This window comes from Mustela lutreola, chromosome 8, assembly GCF_030435805.1.
Source record: "Mustela lutreola isolate mMusLut2 chromosome 8, mMusLut2.pri, whole genome shotgun sequence".
NCBI lineage: Eukaryota > Metazoa > Chordata > Mammalia > Carnivora > Mustelidae > Mustela > Mustela lutreola.
This window is the reverse complement of record NC_081297.1, coordinates 67444437-67471895: the sequence shown is the minus strand read 5'-3', so window position 1 is coordinate 67471895 and position 27459 is coordinate 67444437. Positions and strand designations below refer to the sequence as shown.

Genomic DNA, 27459 nt, shown 5'->3' with positions numbered 1-27459 from the left:
GGTGATACTGAAGTGTGTTTTTACCTTTTATTCATTAATGGATATGGTTATAAATGACAACTTTAAAATAAAGTTTTGAAGATGAGTTTCACAACTCTTAATGTTTTATGCAAAGTGCTCAGGAGGAAAAACTCTTCTTCTACCCTGTTAGGTTCTGTGTCTGGAGCCCTGTCAACTAAAGACAAGTTAAAAGGAGAAATAGCACACGATTTTTACCAATATTTATGTGCACAGGACTTCACACAGAAATACAAAGAAGCCGATTCAGGGGCTTACATATCATTTTAACAAAGGGAAAACCGGTTTGGGTTTCTTGGGATGATGAATTGTGAAAACTCAGAAATATATAGCGGAACTAATAGATAATCGGGGTTATTTTAGTAAAGTCAGCTTATGCAAACTCATCTTGGTGTCGACAGCTCCCTGTCTTCCTTGACTCTTCTCCTCCTGGTGGGGAAGGAGCACCTGCCTCAAAGGGAAATTTATACACTGCATTAAGGCGGAGAACTTTTCATGTGTCTGCTGATTCTTAGTTGCTTTCAGCTCAAAATAATCCTTATTTTAAAACGTCATTATTTGGGGATGGCATATTCTGATCGTCTTCCTATGGAAAGCAAAGAATATTACAGCTGTAACATGTGAATTATTTCCAGTGTTAATGCCCTTTTTTACAAGTCAGACTCTCTGCCGAGCAGGGAGCTCAACATGGGGCTTGATCCCAGGACCCAGGATCATGACCTAAATTGAAGGCGGACATTCAACCAACTGAGCCACCCAGGCGCCCCATACTTTTCCTTTCTGTTGTTTGTTGCATTTCATTGAATTCTTTTGAAGTTATTAAAAGAAACATACAATTATATAAAGTGTATTTACAGAAAAGGAGGGAAGGCAAGTCACCCGTTATCCTACTTTTCTCTTAAAAGCTCTGTCTTTGCATATTTTCTCTCAATGATACGTTTCCTATAGTTCCAGCAACACAGACCTCACATGTGACATGTAACCTCTTCAGTTTAACGTATCACAGCGTTCCCACATCCTTTCTCACTCACCATCTTCATTGTGAAGTAGCTGCAAAGTCTACCTCCCCATTCTCCAGGGGTCAGATGCCGGAGCTGCCTTCCCAGAGGCAGTTTCCCCTCTAGCCAGGGGAGGGCCTGGGGTTTGGCCGCTTCAGACCTGGTGGAACTCCGGCCTCCCAAGAGCCACAGGGCAGGGGTTCACAGGTCAAGGTGAGGCGTGGCCAAGCAGGGCTCCCTTCTTGCTGTCTTCCCACTCCCAGGCCAACCCTCCATCCCCTTCCTCGAGAACCCTCCCCCCCCCCCCCCCCAGCCACTCTCTTCCTTCTATCCTAGCGATCTGAAGACCTGCTGCATGCCCTGGGCGCCATGGTCCACCTGTATGCCTCCGAAGTGCAGCAGCTGCTCCACAACAAGTTCGTGGTCATCCTGGGAGACTCCGTCCAAAGGGCGGTGTACAAAGACCTGGTGCTCCTGCTGCAGAAGGACTGCCTGCTCACTACCACCCAGCTCAAGACCAAGGGAGAGGAGACCTTTGAACAGGACAAGCTGGTGGACGGAGGCCAGATGGGCCCCATGCACAATGGCATCCAGTACCGGGAGGTCCGCCAGTTCTGCGACAACCACCACCTGGTGCGCTTCTACTTCCTCACGCGCGTCTACTCCAGCTACCTGGAGGACGTCCTGCAGGAGCTGCAGTCCAGCGAGCACGGCCACCCGGATGTGATCATCATGAACTCGTGCCTCTGGGACCTATCCAGGTATGGCCCGGACTCCTGGCAGAGCTACCTGAAGAACCTGGAGAGCCTGTTCGGGCTCCTGGGCCAGGTGCTGCCCAAGTCGTGCCTGCTGGTGTGGAACACGGCCATGCCCGTGGGCGAGCAGATCACGGCGGGCTTCCTGCCGCCCGAGCACCAGCCTGGGGATGACTCCCTGAGGGTCCAAGTCATTGAAGCCAACTTCTACAGCTCTACCGAGGCGAAGAAGCACGGCTTCGACGTGCTGGACTTGCACTTCCACTTCCGCCACGCAGAGCAGCACCTGCAGCGCGATGGTGTGCACTGGAACGAGCGCGCACACCGCCACCTCTCCCAGCTGCTGCTGGCGCACGTGGCTGACGCCTGGGGCGTGGAGCTGCCGCAGCGGGACAGTGTGAGTGCGTGGATCCCGTTGGACCCGGCGATGGGGGGACGCGGCCGGGGCGTTCAGAGGAGGAGGCAGGCTGGCAGGGCTCCACGGGCCTTCCCGCCCTCAAGGTGCGGCCCCCTACTCCCGAGTCCCCTTCTGCCTCTGCCCCAGCCTCCCCGCCTGCCCTTGCCCCCACAGCCTCATCCCTTTACTTTCCACCCGGTGATGCCGCGGTTCCTCTTTTGTCCCCAAGATACAAATTTTGCCTCAGACGAGCCTTTCCAGGCGGATCAGAACTCAAACTATTTCCATTCAGATGCCCTCTCACCGACCCAGACAGGATTATCCTCTGAAGATGACTTCATGATCTATCCTCAGCCCCCGGTGCCCCCTGGCCCCGTACCCTATCTGCAGCGATTTCCTGTGGTTCATAGGGGCTTCCCCCGCTTTGTGTCTCGTGGCCCCTATACACCCTGGGGTCGGCGGCCGAGATCTTCCAGGAGACGGGCCCATTCCCGCCCACAGCCAAGGCCTCAGTAAACCCTCCTCATGTTCGTGGACTGGACAGATCATCTGACTCTCCCCGAGACAGACGGACCTTGTTAACTTAAGCCTTTGGTCCGTGCTCGGACTTTAGTTCAATCATTGCTTTCACTGGTAATGGCAGGGAAGGGCAGTCTTCTCCATTTTTGTTGACTATGGCCTCTTCCTTATTCTCTGGGGGTGACCAAGCATTAGTCCCACCTCCCCCACTCCCTATTCTGTTTCTCTTTTTTGTAAACAGAAAATGGAAATAAAAAAGTTGTTTCATGAAAGTAGTGGGTTTCGGGTGTGTCTATATTTAAATAGTGCCTCTCCCTTCCATTAAGAATTAGCTTCGTAAAAAGCAAGGACAGTATCTGCTGACTGTTTATGGCATCTACTTTACGATAAACTACTCAAAGTGGAATTTGTCTAAAATCGTTCGGAAGGTTTCCGTAAGTTGGACCTGATTCCTTACCAATCAACAAAAGAACTTGAACTTTTTATGGTATTTTCCAGAGTTTCTCAAAGAGTGATTGAATTGTAAAACCGGGAAAGCTAAATAAATGATATTTAACTGACACAAACAAGGAAACAAGCTAAGAGAGGTGAGTGACTTGTCCTAGGTCACAAAAAAATCCCTCTTCCACAAGTCTTTTCTAGTCTATACGAATTTCTGACTGACATGAACTTTCAGACCATGGGGACTGATTGCTACCGCAGTAATGTCACACTAAGAGGGACAGTTAACCAAACATTGTCTTTCTATGAAAATGATGGTGAAAACCCCTATGCTTCCATAGTTCCAGAAGCTTACTGATTAGTTATGCAATGTGTGTAGAATGCATGGCATGCTCAGGACGGTGATTTCTTTGAAGAGTCTCATGCTTGGGACTTGAGAAAATTAGAAAAAAGTTAAGTTGCACTCGATGACAACATCTATCACCGTTACAGAATAAAACTACTGGTTGGAAGGGGCCACCAGTGCACAACTCTGACAGGCGGCCGTGGCCATCTCTTTACTGTTTTGTGGAAATGTTAACATCATGAAGACTTAATATGCTAGGGCCTTTATCATCCTAGACTCGTGAAATGTTAATACTTGTATAAGATAGTCAAAACAGGACATGACTAACATTGTCTGAGTCATAGATTATTTCATTGAATTGATTCCACTGGTTTGTAAGTCCTCAATTGGACCATTCCTGAAGTTGACAGTGTCAGGAAATGTTACCCTGGAAAAATTGAAATTTGAAATCACAAAAAATAGACGAGATCAGTTCTCTATAGGAGAAATACACAGCAACTGTTAATCTAAAAAAAAACCATAAAATTTGTGAAGGATAAGACCTTCATCTCACTCACCTTTGTCTCAAATCCTGGTACAAGTATAGCATATAGTACTGAATAATGTTTCTTGAGTGAATCCATGAGGGAATGAGGAGGTGGCATACAGGTGTTCTTGGTGACACCGTGACCCAGGTCCCTGAGGAGGTGCTGTCCGTGGAATCATTGTAGCACATCGAAGGAATATTCCTGAAATGGCTGGATAACAACCATCAAGGACTCAAGAAAGGTGGTACCAGCAAATCAGAATTTGCCAGAACATCCCAGCAAAGTCCAGAGAGAGAGCGCCTATCTAGCCAATGTCAATGTTCTAATCCCAGGGAGGAGGTGAATGCACAAGGCTGTGAGATTTGCTAACATCAGCCCTCAAGATAAACACGTCGGCTCATTCTTACTTTACGTTTCCCAGGCAAGACAGAGCAGGGCTTAGGGGCTGATCTGAGTAAATTCTATTTTCGTGAATAAATCAATAAATCAGTGGTGTGATTTATATCTCTTATGAGTTAGGCTAGTGTGTATTCCTTCTTAATCTGATCATGCCAGATGAGACCAGGAGACTGAGTTCTTAGGGACACAGTACTGAGGACTAGACATTGAATCAATGAGGAATCCACTATCTTATCTTACGGATTAAATTGCACCAATCACTGAACAGTCCTGTTTCTCTCCGATGGGGAGGGGTGCAGGTAGACTCTGGGACAATCTTTTCCTGCCCAGGTGTATTAATGTCCTAGGGCTGCTATAATGATTACCACAAACTTGGTGACCTAAAACAACACACATTTCTTCTCCCAGCAGTTCTGGAGCTCAAAAGTCCAAAATCCGCTACCCCCAAACAAAATCTATACGGGGTCTCCTGCTGTCCTACATGATCAGGCCTCTGCAATGTCGTCTTCTGGAACTCTCTTTATTGACCTTTATGCTCTCAGCCACACTGGGCTTCTTTCTGTTCGTATACAACCTGCGAAGCCCTTTCATAACTTGGGTCGTTGTGCTTGCTGTTCTCTTTACCTGGAATATTCCGCATCCCCTACTTCCTGTTTGTTTGGATATCCAACTCTTCATCCTGCCATCCCCACTTTTTAAGTCCCCTCCTAAAATGCCTTTCAGGACCATTTCAGCTACAAGTACCATTAGGATCAATCATGGCACCCATTCTTTCCTTGTATTGCTTACCCCCTTCATTCGAGGCTTCAGTAGTTGCTCATTAGCCCCTTCCTCCAGGAAGTAAGCTCTGTAAGTCTTGTTCACTGCTGAACTCCCAATGTCTCACAGCATAGCGCTCGGCAAGGAAGGTGTTCAAGTATATTTACTTCAGATAAACGTTCAAGAACACAATTCATGTTGTGTACTCACAAAAACAATTTATATTAGAATTGAGCTGTATTTGATCATTTTAGAAAAATGTCTCTAGAATTCTCTGATAACTTGATCTAAGTCATCCTGGGTAGCTATCACACCCTGAACCTCTTCATCCTCATAGGATTAGCCTGAGAACCTCCTCAGTGCTAATTTCATACCTCTTTCTGTTCCAGCCCTGAGCTTTCTTTGCCCATGTTTACTATTGCTACCTTGCTCCTTAAATCAAGAAATCTAGCAATGCAGCCAACCTCTTGTTCTGGTAAAAAAAAAAAAGAGCCTAACTTATTCAACAGTTATGAGAGAAATTATTGCTTTATTGTTCAGACTTACAATGCAAGGTTCATTCGGCTTCTCTGGCCTCAAGAACTGACAGCGCTCAAAGCTTTTTTCGCTTGACTCTTGTATTCTGGAAAAAGAAGATAAAGTAAAATTAATGATTAAATTAGCATTATCTAAGCAGCATATGATTCTCACCTTATTCTAGAATAAGGTATACTGTGAGGTCGAAGGCCAAAACTTCAAGCTGTAACTGTTTTTTCCTAAGCACAAACAAAGCAAGTCCCAGCCTTTGAAAACAGATGGAATCATCTATCCTACCATAGGGTGGGGAGCAGCCCCCTCCCCGCTGGCTAGCCGCAAAGCTCTTGTTTGCTGGGCCCCTGCCTTGCATGATACTTGGACCCATCATAACATTGATGTTATTTCCTGGAGTTGTTCGCAGAGACAGATTTATGTTCATTAATTCTGCAAAGGTAAGTTATTTTGAAAGCTTGGAACTTCAAGGCTCCTGTCAAAAGGATTTGCCATGATTTTAAACAATTGTATGCTTGCTCTTAAAACTCTAGAAAACATCTCCTTCCTATCATGTCAAAAAAGTCCTCTTATCACTGCTTCCTTAATTCGTAGAAATAGTTTTTCCACAAGATTTTACCCATTAAACTTTAAGGAAAGATTTCCTAAACCATGTCTCTCTGAACCGTCATCTATTCATGCATTCGACAGGCAAGGATGCCTGGATTTGTTCTCTAACTGCCCCATGTGAAAACTCACAATGGCTCTTAATGGATCAGAGGCTCTGAGTTCTGCATGAAATGAACTTGTTTAAACACGTGTAGCCTAGTATTTTCCATATTTCTTGAGCCACAGACCATTTTCATATGCATTTTCTCTTGAAAACATGTTTGGGGCGAGGGGTGCCTCGGTGGCTCAGTGTGTTAGTCCTCTGCCTTTGTCTCAGGACATGATCGCAGGGTCCTGGGATGAAGCCTCGAGTCAGGCTCTCTGCTCAGCGGGGAGCCTGCTTCCTCCTCTCTGCCTGCCTCTCTGCCTACTTGTGGTCTCTCTCTCTCTGTCAAATAAATAAATAAAATCTTAAAAACAACAAAAAAACATGTTTGGGGAAAGATCGTTCTAGAGAATGCCACATAAAATAGTTGGTGTAAGTGAAAAGAAGGCTTGTTAGTGACTTTTTAAATATGAAGCCCTTTTTCAGTGGAGCATTATAATCTGTGCCCAAGTGTGAGCTAATATTTATTAGGTAAGCCTGTGACAGGTCTGAGATTGGTTAATTAGCTGAAGAAGGATGAAAAGGACCAGGAATGATGGCCCTCTTCCTGCTCTCAGGTAGGTGGCTGGGCCAGGAAGAGAATGGGACTGTGTGGCCAGTCCAGCAAGCAGAGTAAGGCGTGCAGGGGAGGTGAGAGTCATTCAACACAGAACCTTCTGTCAGCACTTAACGACACTCTTAGGAGCCGGTCCCAAATCTCTAAGCAGGGGCCTGTCCTGGAAGAATGATAGCACCCACAATGGAAGCTGCTGTGGTAGAGCCAGAACCCCCGATGAGGAAGAGACACCACCAGGCCATGTGGTCTATGATGTCTAGTCTGGCCTTGGAGCAGGTCCCCTCCATCAAGCTGCAGTGATGGCTCTCAGACCTGGGGGGTACCTGGCTTCTTATCTTCACTTCCAACTTCCATGTCTACATCACATGGACTCATTTTTGATATGATGCTTCATCTCAGTAATTCCACCACACTGCCCAACGGATCCTTTTCCTAGCATCCATTACTTCCCACCCCACCATGCCCCAAGGCACTGAGGTTCTCAAACTTTATTTGGAGTCTGTCAGAATATCCTGGAAGGCCTGTGAAATTATTACTGCTGCTATCTCCCTGGCCAACTTTCTGACTCAGTAGGTCCAGAGTGTGGACCTAGAATCTGCCTTTCTAGAAGCTTCCACACAAAAATGTAGAAAGAAGCATATAGTCCCACTTATGTAGCCATAAATCAAATGTATAACCATTGTCAAGATTTTGCCAAAGTTTCTTTATCCTTGTTCTGAAGTGTTTTAAAGGAAATCACTTCATGATATTTCATCCCTAAATATTTTGTATGTGGGAAAGAAGGACATGTTCCTATATAACCATAAGTGTTATATCTAACGAAACTGACGATAACTTGCTGATATCCTGTGATACTGTTATGGACTGAATGTGTCCCCCTCCCCCCAAATTCATATGTTGAACCCCTATTCCCCAGGGTGATGGTATTAGAAGGTGGCGCCTTTGGGAGATAATTAGGATGAGATGAGGTCATGAGGTTGGAATCCTCATGAATGGGATTAAGGCCATCATAAGGATCACAAAGGAGCTTGCTTCCTTTCTGCTCTTGGCCACATGCGAATACAATGAAAGGTTAAAAAAAAAAAAAAAAAGAGGGTTCTCACCAGAATCCAACCATGTGGGCACCTTGATCTCGAACATCTAGAGAAATTTGTTTATCAGTTTCTAAATTTCTATCTATAAACGTATACATTTCCATTGTTCATAAATTTCATAATTTATTTTATTGTTGTAATAAATTTATATTGTTTATAAGCCCCTGGTTTATATACCAAAGTCCCTGTGGTTCTTCGTTATACCAGCCTGAACTAAGACAGATGCCCATTCCCAAAAATGTTTTCTATAGCTATTCAAACTGGGATCCACTAAAGAATCACACATTTCGTGGGTTGTTATATCTCTTGAATCTCTCTTAGTCTGGAAGAGAACCCAAACCCATGCTTTTCTTTTTTTTCATGACATTGACTCATTGAAAAGACATGTCCTGTAGAATGTTCCACTTGGAGTTTGTCTGATTTCTGCATGGTGTCATTTAATCTTTACTTTATCCTCTGTACTTCCTATAAAGTGAATGTTAGCTTTAAAGATTTGATTCGATGCAAGTCAAACATTTTTGTAAGAATACTTAATAGGCAAGACAATGTATTTCACATTGTACCACAGCAAGAAGCACGTAAGCTGGTTTCCTAGTAGTCAACATAGATTGATCACCAAATAAAAGGTGACAGCTTAAGCCTTCATTTTCAAAGTTATATTTTTCTACTTGCAGTCAGCAAGTGTCCTGTGGGTACCATGTCAGTACTCCTGTTCCTCATCAATCTTTCACTTAATGGTGCTAGCAACTGTTGATGATTTTTGCTTGAAATGGCAATTTCATTAGGGATGAAAAAGTGGTCATTTTCCAGTTTCATCATTCCTTGTACAATTCTTGGCAAACATTCTTTTATAAAAGAGAAATTTTTTCATTAGAAACTATGGATTGTTTTGTTGGTTTAACTCCCCAGGTTACTATACTGTGCCACTAGAGTTAGGAATTACTGGACTAGATGATTGCTACATTTTCTTCTGGCCAATAATCTTGACACTGACATTGGGAAATAAGCTCAGACCTAGACAGGCAACAAGGAGCTAGACTAGCTGGGGATGACTGCAGATAGAACACAAGTGGTCTTGGTTTTGTACATGGGGAGGAGGCAAAGTCTCTTAGAAAATCCTAGAAAGACTCCAGAAAACCATCCCAACAGGCTAGTTAATAAATGAATGTTAAAAGTGGAAAAATTTCCTTTGCATGTGAATCATCTTCAATTGGGGATTGTATCTTTCCTAATTGACCAATAAATGAATTATTGCATATCAGAGTGAGGATATATATGTATCTATGTCAATTGACAAATGAAAGACTAGTCTCTTATTAGTTTATTGGCAAATACATATTTGTTCACAAAAAATGTTTATTTTGTATTAGGTAATACATTCAATTTACATGTTTAGAGCTAAAATTTAAATAAGAAAGCCATATTATATAATATTCTTCAAGAAAATTGCTACTTGGGTGGATTAACTTAAGAATGCTTTACTGAATAGTTCCTTAATACCAAGTTCTCAAATTTTTCCATTGAAATACCTCTAATGATGGAGGGGATTGAACCTCTACTCAGAGGAAGTTTGCATGTAGCAGCTGACCCCAAAATCAAATTTATTTTACACCTTCTATTAAAATATTAACTGAGGGGCACCTGGGTGGCTCAGTTGGTTAAGCATCTGACTTCAGTTCAGGTCATGATCGCAGGGTCTGGGGACTGAATCCTGGTCTGGCTCTGCACTTAGCGGGGAGTCTGCTTGTCCCTGTTCCTCTCCCTTTGCCCCTCCCCCAGCTTGTCTGCTCTCTCTCTCAAATAAATAAAATCTTTTAAAAAATATTAACTGAAATTCTGGGCATAACTCCGTACAGTATCGTTATTTGTTATATTAAAAAATAGTAATACTGCCCTTCAAAACATTGAGTAGAAGCAACACTACAGAAATAATGAGGGATTCAGGGTCCTAATCCATAAAACTGGAGGAGGAGGACAAGTATCTCATGGGTTTATTACAGATATCAACTGAGATAGTATTTATAAAGTCCTTCCCAGTTTTTTTTTTTTTTAAGATTTTATTTATTTATTTGACAGACAGAGATCACAAGTAGGCAGAGAGGCAGGCAGAGAGAGAGGAGGAAGCAGACTCCCTGCTGAGCAGAGAGCCCGATGTGGGGCTCGATCCCAGGACCCTGAGATCATGACCTGAGCTGAAGGCAGAGGCTTTAACCCACTGAGCCACCCAGGCGCCCCAAGTCCTTTCCACTTTGATTGGCACATAGTTGGCACTATAAAAGTATCTGTTAAAAAAAAAACTGAAGATTTTTTCCCAAGCTCATCTTATTGTTTTACCTACCAACATAACTCCCAGAGTCTTAGTAACCCAGTTTGAGTGTGATTTTAATATTTAAGGCTGTAATTATGGTCGGAGTAAGAGAAGAAGCAAAGTGTGATTGTTCATTTGGGCTGAGTTAGAAAAGGAATCAAAGAACGCAGGAAAAAGGACACAAAGCTGGGGCAGTGGCTGAGAGTGGTGGCGTCCAGCCAGGCTGGCGGTGTGGTTTTGAGCAAATGTTTCAGAGTCCTGGCCCCATGGTGCATGCCAGGCACCGAGGACGATGGGAAACTACCAACAGCTGTTGAGATGCTCTGATTGCAGTGTTTCTCAGACCACTTTCATCAGAATTACCTAAGGTGTTCATTAAAAGTAAAATGTATGTGGCCCCAGCCTGGATGTCCACAATTTGAATCAATGTGGGGGAGGGGGTACACTTGGGACATCAGGAGTTTTAAACACCAATTCCTTATGTAACTAGAATGTGAAAACCTTTGTTGTCAGGGATATCGCTCAAGGATACTGCCCTTTTCTCCTTACAAATATTAACTTTATAAAGAACTTTAAAAAATACAATTTGTGCACCTTATCTGAATAGTCAGAATTGTTGGCTGGAAGAAAATGTAGCAATCATCTAGTCCAGTAATTCCTAACTCTAGCGGCACAGTATAGTAACCTAGGGAGTTAAACCAGCAAAACAATTCACAGGCCCCATCCCCAAACAAGTAATTACCAGAAATTCTGGAGCAAAAACCTGGACATAAGTGAACTTAAAAGCCCTCTAAATATTTGCAATGTGCAGCCAGGATTAAGACTCAGTAATCTGGTCCGACCTCATCTTGCACATGTGGACACAGGACTCCGAAAGTACAAGACTTGCCTAAGATGGCAGAGCTTTCTTCAAAAGGTAATTGTGTAAGACTAGCTATGTTCTAGTGCAGTGTTTTTTCAAAATAAAGGTAATGACCCATCAGGGAATTGTGAAAACAACCTAGTCCATCCTGACAAGAATTTTCAAAAAAATTTAATAGAATAGACTAAAAGACATCAGAATACATAGCAAGAAGTGATGGTATTATTTCATGGTGTGTGTTCAGTGATACGATGTTAAACGTGATCCTCATTTGAGGTTGTTGTCCAAGAAGTTGGAAAGTCCAGCTCTGGCATTTCCTTATAATTCTAGTATCTAAGGACTGAAGCTGATATCTGTGTACAAGAGGGTTACCAGCAAGTAGCCCATGGGGAGGGCCTGCATGTCACTGAGGTCAAGAACACAGGCTTGGGCAATGCAAATACCTCCAGGAAAGTTGAGTCTGTGCCCCTTATTGGTGACAATAGCCTGTGAAAGAAATTAAACACGCTACATCTTGACTACCCACACGGTAAAGTGAAACTTACCCCAAGGAAATTGTTGGTTTTATTTTTTATTTTTATTTTTTTAAAAGATTTTATTTATTTATTTGACAGACAGAGATCACAAGTAGGCAGAGAGACAGGCAGAGAGAGAGGCGGGGGGGGGGGGGGGAATAGATTCTCTGCTGAGCATAGAGTCTGATGTGGGGCTCCATCCCAGGACCCTGGGATCATGACCTGAGCCGAAGGCAGAGGCTTTAACCTACTGAGCCACCCAGGCATCCCTGTTGGTTTTAAATAGCACAATTTCTATAAAGCACTTAGCATAGTGTGTGGCATATGGTAAACAGTCAATAAACCCAAATAAGTAAAAAGGCCTTCATGAGTTCTCATTTCCCGACTCTCAGAAGACATGAACAAAAAATGTACCGGGACGGGGACAGTCTTCAGAGGGACGCGTGCTCTTGGGTCTGATGTTTCTTTCAGAAGAGCAGAAGTTTAAAAAATAGCTAAAGTCATTGCCCCAAAAGGCAAAATATTAACAAGAGCAATTTTCTGTTTTCAACAAAACTGGAAGTTATGATATCACAAAGATACCTGCTTATCCTGGAGACAAAACATTCCAATTTTTATTTTTTTTATTTTTATTTATTTATTTATTTTTTTAAGAATGCCCTATCCTACAGATGTACAAGCCAAGTGTGTCACCAGGCACCTGACATCATAACTTGTTTCGTTTCATTCTTAGTTTCTTTCTTTCTAGGAAGATATTATTCAATGTTGTCAGGAAAAAAAAAAAATGTTTTGCATTCTTTTCTGGTAGCTGAATCCCGAATAAAAGGAAAATTAGGCTGTTGGCCCCAAACCTCCCTACAGCTGCTTAAGGAGCTCCCATTCCTCTTTTGCTCAGATACTTTGCATGAGCAAAGACATGTCTCAGGTATAGCTCTCCACTTTTTAATATGCATCTCCTCAATCGAAAAATAAACTTCCCCCACACTCACTCCTGCCTCAGCCTCCAAATTATAAAGATACAAGAGCTCATCTGGTCCTAAAATATAGACATGCCTGGGATATTAACATTTGTATGGGTGCTAGTAAAAAACCCAAGTGTTCTTTTTCCACTGATTCCTCTGAAGGCATATGAATGTTCTATCATGTCACTTGCATATATATATGTGTGTGTATATATGTATATATATATATATATATATATATATGCATGTATGTACATTTTTTAAAAGATTTTATTTATTTATTTGACAGATCACAAGTAGGCAGAGAGGCAGGCAGAGAGAGAGGAGGAAGCAGGCTCCTCGCTGAGCAGAGAGCCTGATGCGGGGCTCGATCCCAGAACCTGGGATCATGACTGAGCCAAAGGCAGAGGCTTTAACCCACTGAGTCACCTAGGCGCCCCTCATGTATGTACATTTATACACATAAATAGGACAGCAATTGTATAATTCGGTAGGCCATAAATGTAGTGGGCTAGGCATTGTAGAGGATTTAGAATTGTGTAAAAACCAGCCCTGTCATCAAGGAGCTTAAAATCCAGTAGAGAAGATAGAACATGTGCACAAATAAGTCTAGTCCAGGAGAAAAATGTAGTGAGCCCCTGAAGAGAGCTCCAGCGCTGTGGGAGCTCAAGGGAAGAGATTCCGTGCGTCTGGCAGGTGCAGGGGCCTAGAGCAGAGGAGGCCTCTGGGGTACGTATCCGGAAAGATGGACAGGACTGGCCTCTGCCATGTGAGGTGGTATGTCATCCTAATGAGGGAAACCATAAAGGAGGATCCAAAAGTAGGCAGGAAGGGATGCCCGGGGAGGGACTGAGGAAGTCACTTTGGTCAGAGCACAGGGCGCATAAGAGAAACAGAGGTCACGAGTTTGGGGAAAGAGGTTATGTGGTAGTTTTCCCTGCCACAAACTGGTGGACTGAGGTAACAAATATATTATCTCACAATTCGGGAGGAAAGAAGTCCAAAATGGGTCTCACTGGGCTTAAAAGAAAGCGTCTGCAGGACTGTATCCCTTTCTGGAGGCTCTAAAGAAGGATCCATTCTGTTGTCTTTTCCAGTGGAAAGCGGCTCCCATTCCTTGGCTCCTGGTTCTGCCCAGCTTCAAAACCGGCGATGGCTGGTTGAGCTTTCTTGCGTCACTTTCTGTCACATTATTCTGACACTGCCTCTTCCCGCCCCCTGCTTCCACATTTAAGGATCCTTTTTTTTTTTTTTTTAACTAATTTTTTTAAAAGATTTTATTTATTTATTTGTCAGAGAGAGAGCACAAGCAGGGTTATCGGCGGGCAGAGGGAGAAGCAGACTCCCCGCTGATCAAGGAGCCTGATGTGGACCTGAGCCAAAGGCAGATGCTTCACCGACCAAGTTTCCCAGGCATCCCACATTTAAGAATCCTTGTGATGACACCGGGCCTATCCAGATGATCCAAGACAACCTCGCCATCTCCAAATCAGTAATTAGCAACCTTCATTCCCCTTTGCCATGAAACCTAACCTGTTCCTAGGTTCTGGGAAAATAGAACATGGACATCTTTGCGGGGCCCTTATTCTGCCTGCCATAAACTGGGACCACAGATTAAAGGGTACTGAATGTCAAGATTGTCATCCCCATTTCTCATGCTGGGGTAGAAAACACAATGTCTGTTTTCAGGTAAAAGATGGTTTCTTTAAAGTGAGTATTTTCTTGCTTTTAGCTGGAATTACAGCAAGTCAGTCTAGTAACCCAGGCTGTCTCGTTCTGATTGAATGTTCCAGGTGGCAGTTATAGATGGCTTTGATGAATAAAATATGGGGAAATAAATTAAATATTGATAAATGCAGGTTGGTATGTTCAGTTTTTCCAAACACACAGCCCACAGGGAGAGGAAATCATAAAGGAGGATCTCAGTCCTCAGTCCTGGAAATATTAGGAACTACTGCCTTAACAAAATGGCTTCCGATTTTTCCAGTCGGTCCTACCTGTAGTATATAGCATTCTTCCTCTGCTATTGGCATATCTCTAGAATCACAGGATGAAAAGTTTGGGAAAGATTTTTAAAAATAGATTTCGCAAATGCATTTCATCTTCTAACTTGTTTCTGGTGATCAATAATTCATCCCTCAGCATCTGTCTCTTAAAGACGATATTGTCTGTTGTTTTTATGGATGACAAATTAGGGTATTAAAAAACCAAATACCTTGTTTTTAAAGCCCAGAGCATCTCAAATGAAATGCCCCAAATATACAGTGTGTAGATAACAAAAACAAATGACTTAAAGCCATACAACAGGAAGACGGAAGAACTATCTGATATAGCAGGAAGCACAAAGGTAACAGAAAATTCATCTGGGTTTGGATGCGGAGCTGTTCAAATGGACTTTATTTATTTGCTTAGCCAATCTGAAGTTTCTCCCTTTTAAAATATCATTGCGGTTAAAATGCCCTAACCATGCACGGAGGGTAAGATTACATAGCCGGCCGTTGCACTGAGACCTGATTCCTTTCTATTCTAGCTGTTGGTATAGAATATATTTTCCCCAAATTCCTAGAGCTTGCCTTTTTCGTCTGAATACAGACATGGTGAAAAGGCAGCACCAACTAGTTCTGTGGAAAGACACAGCGAGGCAGGGAGAGAGGGATGTCAGTTGGGCACATGGACCGTGGTGCAGTTTTTGGACAAATCACGGGGAACCCTATGGAGCACTTACTATGCACCAGGTGTCATGGAATTATCGATCCTTATAGCCTCTCTGTGTACCCTGCACTAGTACTAATCTTATTCCTATACTACTAGTAACCTTCTAAATTTGCTTGCCACTGCTAGTGACCGAGGGAGCAAGGAGGCAATCCCTGGGCTTTTTTTTTTTTTTTTTTTTTTTTTTAATTTGACAGACAGAGCTCACAAGTAGGCAGAGAGGCAGGCAGAGAGAGAGAGGAGGAATCAGGCTCCCCACTGAGCAGGGAGCCCGATGCTGGGCTTAATCCCAGGACCCTGAGATCATGACCCGGTCCTAAGGCAGAGGCCTCAACCCACTGAACCACCCAAGCGCCCCTCTGGGCTACTTTTTTTTAAACCACAAATGCAGTTATTTCAGTCCCCTGCTTTGTAAACATTACCTCTTTAAAATTCACAATCCTGTGGTTCTCCATGTTGGCTCAGCATTAGAATACCTTGGGGACCACTGACCAAATACCATTGCCTGGATTCCACTCTGGACCACTTAAACACATGTAACACCCAGGATGGCAAATATTTATATTGGGCTCACAATGTGCCAAACATTTTCCTGAGGGCTACGAATATTTTCATTTAATCCTCCAAACAAGTCTGCAATGAAGACATCATTAAGTACCCACAATTTATACGTGAGGAAGGTGAGGCTCCAAAGGATTAACTGCTTAACTCAAAGTCATGTGAGAAGGGGGTTCTGATCCCAGGCAGTCTGGTCTCAGCGTCTATACTCAGAAAACAAAAATAAAGCAAATGAAGAAACCACAATGGAAATCCTCACTGGTAACCTTTGGGAGATGCTAGAGAACCAATCCGCTATTTTTTTTAAATGGCAAATACACACATAGAAGCGGGCATTTATTCTGCCTTTGTGTGTATAAACTGTACCTTAGGAAAGCTAGTGACCTCTCTTTTTAAAAGAAGTTTGACTAATAAGTGAATGAATAATAAAATTAGAATATTATCATTTTGCAGTCCTCAACAAAGTAATGAATCCGAGCCATGATCATCAATGGATGCCAACTTCTCAAGAAGAGATGTCCAGATTCTTCTTTATAAGTACACATCACCTCTTATAATGTGATCTTACTAGAAAAATCGTCTCTCCAAGCTTCTATTACCAAATACCATTTTGGACTAAAACAACAGTCCAAAGGAACACGTTATGTGCATGACCTTGTGGGGCACCATCAGCAAAATCTAGACTGTGGGGAACTCAACAGACAAAACACTGGATTTCCTCCACGTAGATGTTGGGAGAGAGAAAGAGAGTAGGAGACGGCAGCTATGGATTAAAAGATTCATATAAACTAATTGCAACATACAAATGTATCATGTTTGGATCCCAGTTTGATCAAACGCCTGTAAAAAATAAAATCTGGGAACATTTGAACATTGACTAGATATTTGATGCTCTTAAAATAATTACTCATTTCTTCTTAGTGTGAGAATTGTATTGTAGCTATGTTTTTAGAGAGAGACCATACCATTCATAGACACTGAAAGATTTATGGGTACGATGGGAAATGGAGAGCAATACTTATTATTTAAATAGATACTTAAAGATGAGTATTTCGAGCAGAACTGATTTAACTCCTGGCTCTTTGCAGCACTTTTATTAACTTTCTCGATGACTTAATTGAAATCATAATTCCCATCATCATCATTTCTTAAAATACCCTGTGTGTGGCAGGTTTTCAGTTAGTGTTCTTTTTAAATTAATGATAGCAATAATAGATTATGTGGGATTAGAGCACAACACTAAATCCTTCTCCAGAGCCCCCTGACCAAGAGATTGCTACTCAGAAAACCGTCACGTTCAGACAAACTTCTGGAGAGTTGTCCTCACGGCTCAGCCATTCTTGAATTGTCCTCTCATTGGCTTCTCTATCGACAGTCTATTCTCAGTGACTATGCCGTCTTCCTTGCATTTTTTTTTTTTTAAGATTTTATTTGTTTATTTGTCAGAGAGAGAGAGAGAGAACACAAGCAGGCAGAGCAGCAGGCAGAGGGAAAGGGAGGCTCCAGGGGGAGCCCGATGTGGGACTTGATCCCAAGATCCTGGGATCATGATCTGAGCCAAGGGCAGACGCTTAACAGACTGAGCCACCCAGGCACCCCCAGTCTTCCCTACTTTTTATAATCTTTCACATCTCTCAAGACATAATTTTGATTTGTAAATATTCCTTATTTTCTCCCCTGTACCCTTTAAAAATCTCTGGACTATTTTATGTTTTCATTCATTTACTCATTCATCCATTCTTTTAAAAATGTTTAGTGAGCTCCTATTTTGTGTGGAGAACAGATGTGAGGATACAGCGGTGGTCAGGGGCACGGTTCCTTCCCCGTGGATAGGCAGACACCATTTGAACATCTCTTGGTATGCTTACCATCCTTCCCTCCTCTCTTCCTTTCGAAGACCAGTGGCTCCCCTCTTCCCTAGAAGCTCGGAAAATCTAGCCAGGTAGAAGATAAAAACATGAAAACAAAAAACCCCAAAGGCTTAAGAGTTGAAAGAGATCTGGGCTCAAATCACGATTCTACCACTTAGTAGTGATACGACTTTGAGCAAAGACCCTCTCTCAGCTTCTGTCCTGACCTGCGGAATAAGAATAAGAATACCTAAGTCATGGTGCTGTGGGAAGATGAGGGAAATCTGGCCCAAAGCTGAGTAAAACCTGTGACGCGTGGCAGACACTTGCCGAGAGCATTGCCACCATCACCGTCACACCATCAATCTTCCCCACCCTGACATATGCCTTGAATTTTCCTTTCTCAGTGGCTTTTTCTCCTCTCTCTGCAGAAGGATGAGGCCACAACACAAGACACTGCCAAGATCATGGGGGCCCCATGGGGACTTTTCTTCCCAGCTCCCAGGTAATCCCCACTTCCATTAGAGAAAAGGTGTTGCCTTCCTGATCCCATCATCAGAACTGCACCTTTTCCCATCTCTGTTTCTCTCATGGAAATGTTTTTCCTCACCTCTCATTCAAAAGAGGAGGTGTTGATGACAAAGGCCTATTCAGGGAACTCTGAGAAAGACGCTTTCCTTTAACTGGTTCTCACTGGTCTCGGTTGTGCACACCTGGCCCTTTTTGGTTACATGGGAAGCAATGATCAGCACATAAACTACAGGGCCTTTTTTCCTTCTTAACACTTTTCGATAAAGCATTTTCTTTTCTTTTTTTTTAGATTTTCTTTATTAATTTGAGAGAGGGCGCTGGAGGTGGGGTGGGGGGGAAGGGAGAGGAAGAGAAATCTCAAGCAGATTCCATGCTGAGCGTGGAGCCCAGTGTGGAATTTGATCTCAAGACCCTGAGATCATGACCTGAGCTGAAACCGAGAGTCCAGCACTGAACTGATTGAGCCACCCAGGGGCTCCTCAACAAAGTGTTTTCAATTGTCCTTTCATCTTCCACTCACATTCCACCAGGAGATTCACTGCTCTTACTAATCTCACTTAGGGCTGAGAACTTGAGTACCCTGTTGGCTAAGCAACTTGCACAACGACAGCGGGATGGTGGAGATGGAAAGGGTTACGCCATTCTTTCTGGAGTCTGTTCGCCAGGAGGCAATTCCCTCTTCTCCAGTCATATCGCCTAACAAGGAGTTTGGTGCCATAGAAAAGAGTCTAAAGGGAGAATGAAGTAAACTAAGAGGACAGAGATTAAAGCAGGTGGAAGAAAAATCAGGGTTTGAGAAGCAAAAGGAAAAGGCTAAATCAGCATTGTTTAAAAAAAGATTTCATTTATTAATTTGACAGAGAAACACACAGCGAGAGAGGGAGCACAAGCAGGAGGAGGGAGAAAGGGAGAAGAAGCAGGCTTCCCACCAAGCAGGGAGCCTGATGTAGGGTTCGATCCCAGGACCCCAGGATCATGACCTTAGCCGAAGGCAGATGCTTAACGACAGAACCACCCAGGTGCCCCCTAAATCAGCATTTTGAGCAGCTTCCCTGGGGTTACTGTGGAAGGCTGGGCTGTCCTCTCTACCAGAGTGTTCTGATTTGTCTGCAGATCCTATATAACATCACTCATGCATTCATCATGGATTGCTCAGCTACCGAATGCCCCCTACACTGGAGCTGGGCTAACAGGCACCCAAGAAAGCCAGAGTCCTCTCTCCAAATCATTCTCTGTGACTGCAGTCTTGTGATAAATACCAGAAGTTTCAGAAGCCCGCAGGGCTTCTCCATGCTGGGATCACCGATGACCTCACCCATCCCGCTGGGGCCAAGGGCCATCCTCTGCCTGTGGAGTTCTAATCTGTGTCTCAGGCAAGCTACCTCCTATCCTGGAATCCTGACCTTCTCGTGGGATTCAGATAGAATTGCGAAGAAATACGCTCTTTTGTAAGATATTTTTATCTGACTTCACCCCAAGAGCTCCAGTGGTCTCCACCACATTCACGTGACTTGACCAGAGACGATGGAGGTTGGAAAGGTAGCCCAGGTGTTCTCTAGAAGGCAAGACTCTTTCACCTTGGGCTTGGCTTTTAAAATAGGCACTGGCACAAGGTCATATTGGCAGAGGCTCAGATGCTTCTGGAGAAAGTTTGGTACATATATTGAAGCCTTGACTTACATGGTTGCTGAGGAGCCTCCTAGGAAAAAGACTTGAGTCACATGTATCCGAGGGGATGAGACACACACATGCATGCCTCTGTGTGTGTGTGTGTTTGTGTGTGTGTTCAAGCATGCCAATGGTTCCAAAGTAGCAGGATTACAAGCAGAATGATGGGGACCCCTGAGGGAAAACACTCCATGAGGAAGGAAGTTCCCTGCCTTGGGAGTTCAGGGCACTGGTGATTCTAGGAATCATGAGGAGCCTTATGCTTCTTAGAAGTCAGTGTTACTGAAACCCAAGTACAGCAAGACTTTGTTTTTAACAGCAAAAACATGTGATGGGATTCCAACCTCAGAGGCAGACATTAATGTTGGTCATGTCAACTGGCATTAGGAACAACATTCTAGTTTTGCGGCATCACTGTACCTAGCAGGTGAGAGACTGAGAAATTAGGAAGTCAGCCATGAGCAGGGCTGATCCACGGACACGTGTGAGCCCAGCTGGAGAGTTCCAGAAATTGCTGAGAATAATAATACTGTCTGATCAGCTAAACACAGATGCCCCTGCCTTTAGCCTTTCTCAGCTATTTTAGCAGCCAAAGATAAAACAAAACAAACAAACAAAAACCATAAATCCAGTTCTCAAAAGAATGGGGAACATTATTAAGATTTTGAAGGGGCCTCCATAAACCCCACCTGGGTTCTGAGCAAGTTGAGGAAATGGAACATAGGTAGAGCAAATGCGGGTCCACTTTGTTGTTGCTAAAGACCAGGCTGGAAGAGTAGGCTTTAGGACTGGTGGTCACGTGGGCTGAAATTAGGCAGACTTTCCCAAAGGCTGACAATTACTGTACCCGGCAGGCCCAGGCAAGACAGACGGTACAGAGAGATATTGTACTCTCCTGGAAGGTTCACTCCAAAAAAGAAGAAGCAGAGCTAAACCAAGAGGCCCAGCAATTCTTCCAAAATTTTGATCAGATTACTCACTCCAGTGCCCCCAGGGGTGGAAGGAGTAAATGGGTCAAGAGAGACAAGACCTGTGTTGAGGGCAATCCTCATTATAGAATCTGGGAGAGGAGAAGGTGCAAATCCATGCCAGGGTTATTACATAGAGGGTTATGAAACACAGGCAATTGGTTAAAAGGTGTCAGAGTTGCTGAAAAAATATACTGGGTTAGAGGAAGCATCCCAAAGGCCAATGACTGGGGTGCTGCTACCCGTCTTTAGGGCCAGAGGGACAAATGAAGAAACTGGTATTTCCTGAGCCCAGGAGCTGGGGCCACTTGGAAGACCCTGAGCATCATAAAGGGGCCTAGTTGGGCATGAGCTGGAGACACACCAGAGTTGTGGCTGCTGCTGGGTAGGCCTCAGGAAGCACAGGAAAAGGGCGAGAAACACCTATGGCTCCTCCTTTCCTCCCAAACTCCAATCTCCAGCAGTGCCTCTCATTGGCAAACCTTGTCTCAAGCCGGCGGTCAAGGTCAAGGGAACCCAAGAAGCAGAGCTTGGGACAGAAGGACAGAGCCCAGGCAGGGGATGGATCTGAGAGCAAAGAGGCAACCAGCCAGCACAACCTTTACCAAGGAAGAGTTTCATGAACATTTTTATCAGTAGATTAAAGAGGAATTCCCATACCTATCACACAACGAAACCATTCCAGATTCTCTTTATTTCTTCAGATGTCTCGTCCACAGCAGCTGCCATATCTCTCCCCATCTCTCCTCTCTGCTGAGCTCTCTCTCTCTATCCCCGTGGCTGTCTTCGGCTCCCCCATCCCTCTCTCGGAATCCTTTCTACAAGATCCTTGTCCAAAAGTCACTGAGACTTCAGCTGACCCCTACCTCACCATGCTTATCAGACGGCTCTTCTTGGGGCTCTCTCGGGGGGCGCTCAGGGGGCTTTGAGATTGGGCACAGGGTATGTCCCAGTGTAGCCCAGGCAAGCAAATTACCCAGCAGAGGAGGGAGTACTCATCTGCTCAAAAGAAGGTCATCAGCAGGAGCCCTGCTGTTTCCCTTTCCTCTTTCTGTTTAGAGCAGTTGACAACTTGGTTACCCGGCTTAATGCCCAAGTCAAAATTCAGCCCATGTAGCCCCACCTGGCCTTACAGGGGTGTCTGCTTTGGATTGAGCAGAACGGAGAGGACCTCTTTCTGTTTCATTTTCTTGGAACCACAGAATTTAGGTATCTTTGGTTTAGCTCACAGGCTCACAGTTGGAGAGTGGTAATCACTGCGATTTCAAGGTGGATGAAAGAGATGACAGTAGTGCCAGGGACATAATAGGAATTTGAAAACTGTGTGTTGATAACACACAGCAAGATTCTATGATTGCATTCACTTTGCGAGGGCTGCCATAACCGAGTACCACATCCTGGGTGGCTTAAACAACAGGAATTTACTTTCTCACGATTCTGGAGGCTAGAAGTCTGAGATCAAAACTTTTTTTTGGGCGGGGGCGGGGGGGGGGGCGGGTGCCAGCGTTAGTTTCTTCTGGAGCCTTTGTTCTGAGGCCTTTGTCATGTGGATGGCTATCTTCTCCAGATGTCTTCACAGTTTCTCCCCTCTGTAAATCTATGTCCTGCTGTCCTATAGGGGCATGACTCAGATTGGATTACGGCTCATCCTGATATCTCCTATGTCCAAATAAGGTCACATTCTGGGGTGTAGGAGTTAAGAGGTCAACATCTGAAGTTTGTGGGAGGGACATAATTCAACCCATTACAATGATTTACTCAAAGCCATACCACATCTCATGCAATAGATTGTTATCATTATTATTTTGTTATCTGAACTACAGAGGACAACACAGATACTTACATGGTTAACTTTATTGTTGGTAGTGGCAGGATCAGGATTAGACTATGGATTTCCTGGCACCCTAATCTGTCCCCGCTGGCTCTGTTAGGCTGTCTCTTCATCATGCTGGGATTACAGCATAGTTGTTAGACAATCAGGCTCTGTAGATCTACCCAGGGGTCTAGATCCCAGCTCTGTCACCTATTAGCTGCTTGATCTTGGACCAGCTCCTTAACATCTCTTGACGGAGTATCCCATGTAATGGGATAACAGCAGTCCCTTCCCCACTAAGAGAGATGAGGATTCAGTGAGATGATGTATGTTGTCCGGGAAGAAAACCTTTTCCTCTCTGCTCTTCTGTTTTGTCTTTGGGGACCAGTGAATTAAACGAACAGAAGACAGATTAACAAGAGAAAAGGCACATCACTTTTATTACTATTTACATGCATAGGAGTCCTCAGAAAGGAGTGAAGTTCAAAGAAAGCAGTTAGTCTCAAGGGCTGACATCCCTTTTTAACTAACGAAAGGAGGTTTGGGCCTCAAGCAGTGATAAACCATGGGAAAGTAGCTAGGAAATATATGGGAGAACTAAAGGAAGATGACTGTTCTCTTGGCAAGGTCTGTTTATGTAGACTCATCTCGGTGTCAACTCTCCATTTCCAGAGATTCGAGTCATTCCTGCCTCCCTGGTCTAGGGGCAGAAAAGGATGAAAAATTCATAAGGGAAAACTTCTACCCCACTTTTAGACAAACAAGCAGAGGATAGAAAGCTCTTCCTGTATCTGTAGATTCTCTCCTACAAACAAGATTTTCCACATTTAAAACATATCTGATCTGCCCTGAAAGCTCACGCAGGTCTGCCCTCACCTCTGCACCCCTTTGCCACAGTCCTGGTTCAGGTTCCTGGAGCGGAGACCGTCCTCTCCCTAGCTTCCTTCCATCCAGGAAGGTGGATGACACCAGGAAGACACCAGGAAAAGCGCAGAATCCTTCCTGGGCTCCCCATGCCCTTACGAATTCAGCGTCAACTTCAAGAGCAAAGCCCAGCCCGATCCACTCTGCACGTAACTTTTCAGTCCGAATTCCCTTTCCGGTCAGCTCAGCACCGACCCAGTATCTGCGGCGGACTCAGGGGCGCATTCTCCTTCCTGCCTCTGGGCTTTTGTGTGGGGGCTTCACACAGCGCTCTCTCCCTGACTCAAATGTTGCCCACTCTCTGTAGTATTTCTCAGCTGCCCTGCTGCCAAACCCCCTTCCCATTTTGGCTGATTTGGGTGTCCCTCTGTGTCCTCTCTGCTCTACAGAGCTGTAATTGTGCATTTTCCTCTTTGGCTCTACCTTTAATTCACAAGATATTTGAGCAAGGGACCACATTTCACTCATCTCAGAATCTCCGTGCCCAGCACAGGCCCAGCATAACAGAGTGGGCATTCCTTATGTGCTTATTGAATATATGATGCCATTTAGTCTGTGGCACAAAAACCAACAATAATTTAATAGCTTCATCTCTTGTCTAAAGTTCATGGCTTCTGTAAAGAATACGGGAGGTGACTAGCAGGTGACAGGTAGCAATCCTACAAAAATAGATGGATGAAGGAATGGTTGTAATGTAATGAAATCCCCTTCCTAAGTTTCCTCGAGGAAGATATATGTTAATTTCCCAAATGTATGAGCATCTGTGTATTTTCATGGAGGATATAGCGTCTTTTCTAACACTGAGATGCTTGAAATGGGATTATTTCCCTTCCAAATGAAAACCAATTAAATAAATTATATTTTCTCCCCTTGGTGCTTACAAAGTGTGGGAGTTGTCACCAAACATTACTAAATGTTCTAATTTAGTCATAAATGGGCTGAAAGAATGTAGCATAATTACTAAGTCCAAAGTAAGTTGTTCTAAATATTTTATCTTGTTCAGCATATGCTGTTAAAAAAAAAAAAACGCTCAAACTATAATTGTCAACATTCAATTCACAAAAAGTAAACAACAGCTGAGTATAATGGGATGATAAAGAACCTCTCCATAATTCCCAACATATGGGAAAGAGTATGTCCATTTTGAAGTGAAAGATGACCACGTTTATCAACTGAGCTATTTTCTTTTTTTGAAGATTTTATTTATTTATTTATTTGACAGACAGTGATCACAAGTAGGCAGAGAGGCAGGCAGAGAGAGAGAGAGGGAAACAGGCTTCCTGCTGAGCAGAGATCCCGATACGGGGCTTGATCCCAGGACCCTGAGATCATGACCTGTGCTAAAGGCAAAGGCTCAACCCATTGAGCCACCCAGGCGCTAACACTGAGCTATTTTCTGTCTTTATATTCTTCCTGTTGGAAAAACATCCCCAGGAAAACTAGAAGCATTTTCCCAAGTGGACAGGGAGATATAAAAACATGTTTGATCTTGGGCAGGAGGACTGTAGGCTCACTGCAGTGATGGGCAGGGAGAAGCAAAAAACACGTCATGTTTCTGTAAGAGCAGTCCTTCTAGAGTTACGAGGCATGACATGAACAAGCGTATGTGGAAAATGTCTGGGTAAATTCCTATTGATCAGTTTCACTTTCCCTGAACACACTCTGATGGGTGGAGCCCAAGAAATGTCTTGTCATGATTTGGATTCATTTTAACCTGGAAGACCATGTTTCAGGGGAAAGCTCCTGGAAAGCTCCCTGAAGTATCTTTTTCTTTATCAGATGTTTTGTGCATGTGGATTTGGAGCTCAAAGGAGATATTTAGAAACCATGTATCTTCAGAGGGAAGCGATAAAGGGGCCAGGTCCTTTACAGTTACTTTAGAAGAGAAGGATGGGACGGGTCTCAGGTCTTCAAAGAGTGGGGCTTGCTACTTGGTTCAGAGAGACAAGGAGAAGAAGCCCAGGTAGGGGACAAAGAACTTCGTGAAGAAATGCTGAAGACTGTCCCTTTGTGTTTCCCCATGAATGACATCCATCTAACTTAAATCCTTTCTGGAATGAGTAGCAAGGTTTGGGAGCAGGTATTGAATGAATAAATTTACAAGTCATTGAACTCATTAGTTATTAATAAGCACATCTAGGCAGAGAGAAATAAACAAGAGGGATGGCTCGCTGAGAACCCTCTAAGGAGGAAAGGACATTCCCTACGGTCCACTGTGGGGTAAAATATAGCGGTTTGGTGGTGAAAAACTGCTTCCTGAACTTCAGTTTTCTGGAGATGATAATCAGGAGTATCATGACTATGCTTTGCCTCTCTAAAACCCCAGAATTTTTACTTATCTCATTCTGCCTGTATCCTTGACATGATGTTCTTACAAATGATAGTGAGAAGCTTAGGGAATAAAATTATGACCATTATACACCTAACTGCTATTTCTGCTTCTGTACCTTCGCTTGCTAACCCATGAGGAGATGGAAAAATACCAGCAGACTTTCTATAGATACTCTGTAACCACACATCCCCCGCCCAGAATTGAACCTGACAGAATGGCCGCTCCGGGACACCCCCCCCCGCCCCCCCACCCCGGCTCTGGGCCGAGAGATAACAGCCACCTGGCGCCAGAGAAACCCCCACCCAGAAGTGACTGTTCCCGACCCCCCCACCCAGCTCTGGGTGCAAGAGATAATAGCGATCTGGCGCCCCGCGGCTTGACAGGGAGACCCCAGCCAATCCTGAGGTGACACATACCCTAGCGGCGGCAACTAAGTAGTTTGAAGAATGACAGCCCTTTGACCTAACCAATAATCTGTTCCCAGCCTTTTCCTGCTCTGTAGTGTGCCAGTCATATTATAGAGTTGCTTTTTTATTTTCCCGCGCTACGTGGCAATTTGTTACAAGATACTATGATGTATGCTAAGTCCCTGCCTCCCCAAAAAAAGTGTATAAAAGATGTTGTGGTCCTGAGCACGGGACCTCTTAACGTCACCGGTAACAAGTGCGTGGAGGTCCGGGTTCAAACTCGTAATAAACGACCCCTTGCTGTTTGGCTTTGACTCTGGACTCTGGTGGTCGTCTTTAGGGGGTCTCAGAATTTGGGCAATTCAATAGCATTATAATTAATCAGATTAATCTCACTGAATATGAATAAAGGGTGCCTTTCACAGAGCTCTTCCTTGTGCAGGCAGTGTATCTGTCCACACAGAGTGATTCTTCTTATATAGAGACTGTCTCTTGGACTTCAAGGAGAAAGGATGCAGGAGCCATAGAGAGAGCACAATCAACAGGCACACACACACACATACACACACACACAGAGCTCAGCTATTTAAGGCTTCTCCAAGGAACCTACAACAGAAAAATTCTAAGAAGACAAAGGCACTTTAGGGGAAAACTCAGGATGACTGGCTTGAAAAATCTGTAAAGGTCATTATATGACTTCTTGATGGGTAAGATGGCATTCCCATTCCTGAGACACAGAAAAGGAAAAGTGAAGATTCTGGGAGGAACACATCCCTAATAACGACAGAAGACCTGTGTATCTGAGGTGTTTGATAGATTTCTCTTCTATCAGTATCTTTCAAAAACCCATGCTCTACTCTGACCTGGGAGAGTTGAGCAGGTGGCAGGTGTAAGACCCAGAATTGCCTTAGGTGGGGAGGAGTCACACGAAGCCTGCCACATCCAAGATGTATAGATG

General features: G+C 44.0%; 1 protein-coding gene and 1 long non-coding RNA gene across 4 annotated transcripts in view; one reads left to right on the top strand and one right to left on the bottom strand.

Moving 5' to 3' along the window:
• Positions 1 to 2959, top strand: part of PCED1B (PC-esterase domain containing 1B) — a 39951-nt gene extending 36992 nt beyond the window's left edge. For all 3 annotated transcript variants that reach the window (XM_059185562.1, XM_059185560.1, XM_059185561.1), the window contains one exon: positions 1353 to 2959. In XM_059185562.1, coding sequence (XP_059041545.1) covers positions 1386 to 2684 — 1299 coding nt within the window. In that variant the 5' untranslated portion in view covers positions 1353 to 1385 and the 3' untranslated portion in view covers positions 2685 to 2959. The remainder of the gene's footprint in view (positions 1 to 1352) is intronic.
• A 2610-nt stretch (positions 2960 to 5569) lies between these two features.
• Positions 5570 to 27459, bottom strand: part of LOC131838843 (uncharacterized) — an 80545-nt gene continuing 58655 nt past the window's right edge. Inside the window, exon 9 of the long non-coding RNA XR_009356713.1 lies at positions 5570 to 5781. This is a non-coding gene — a long non-coding RNA (uncharacterized LOC131838843). The remainder of the gene's footprint in view (positions 5782 to 27459) is intronic.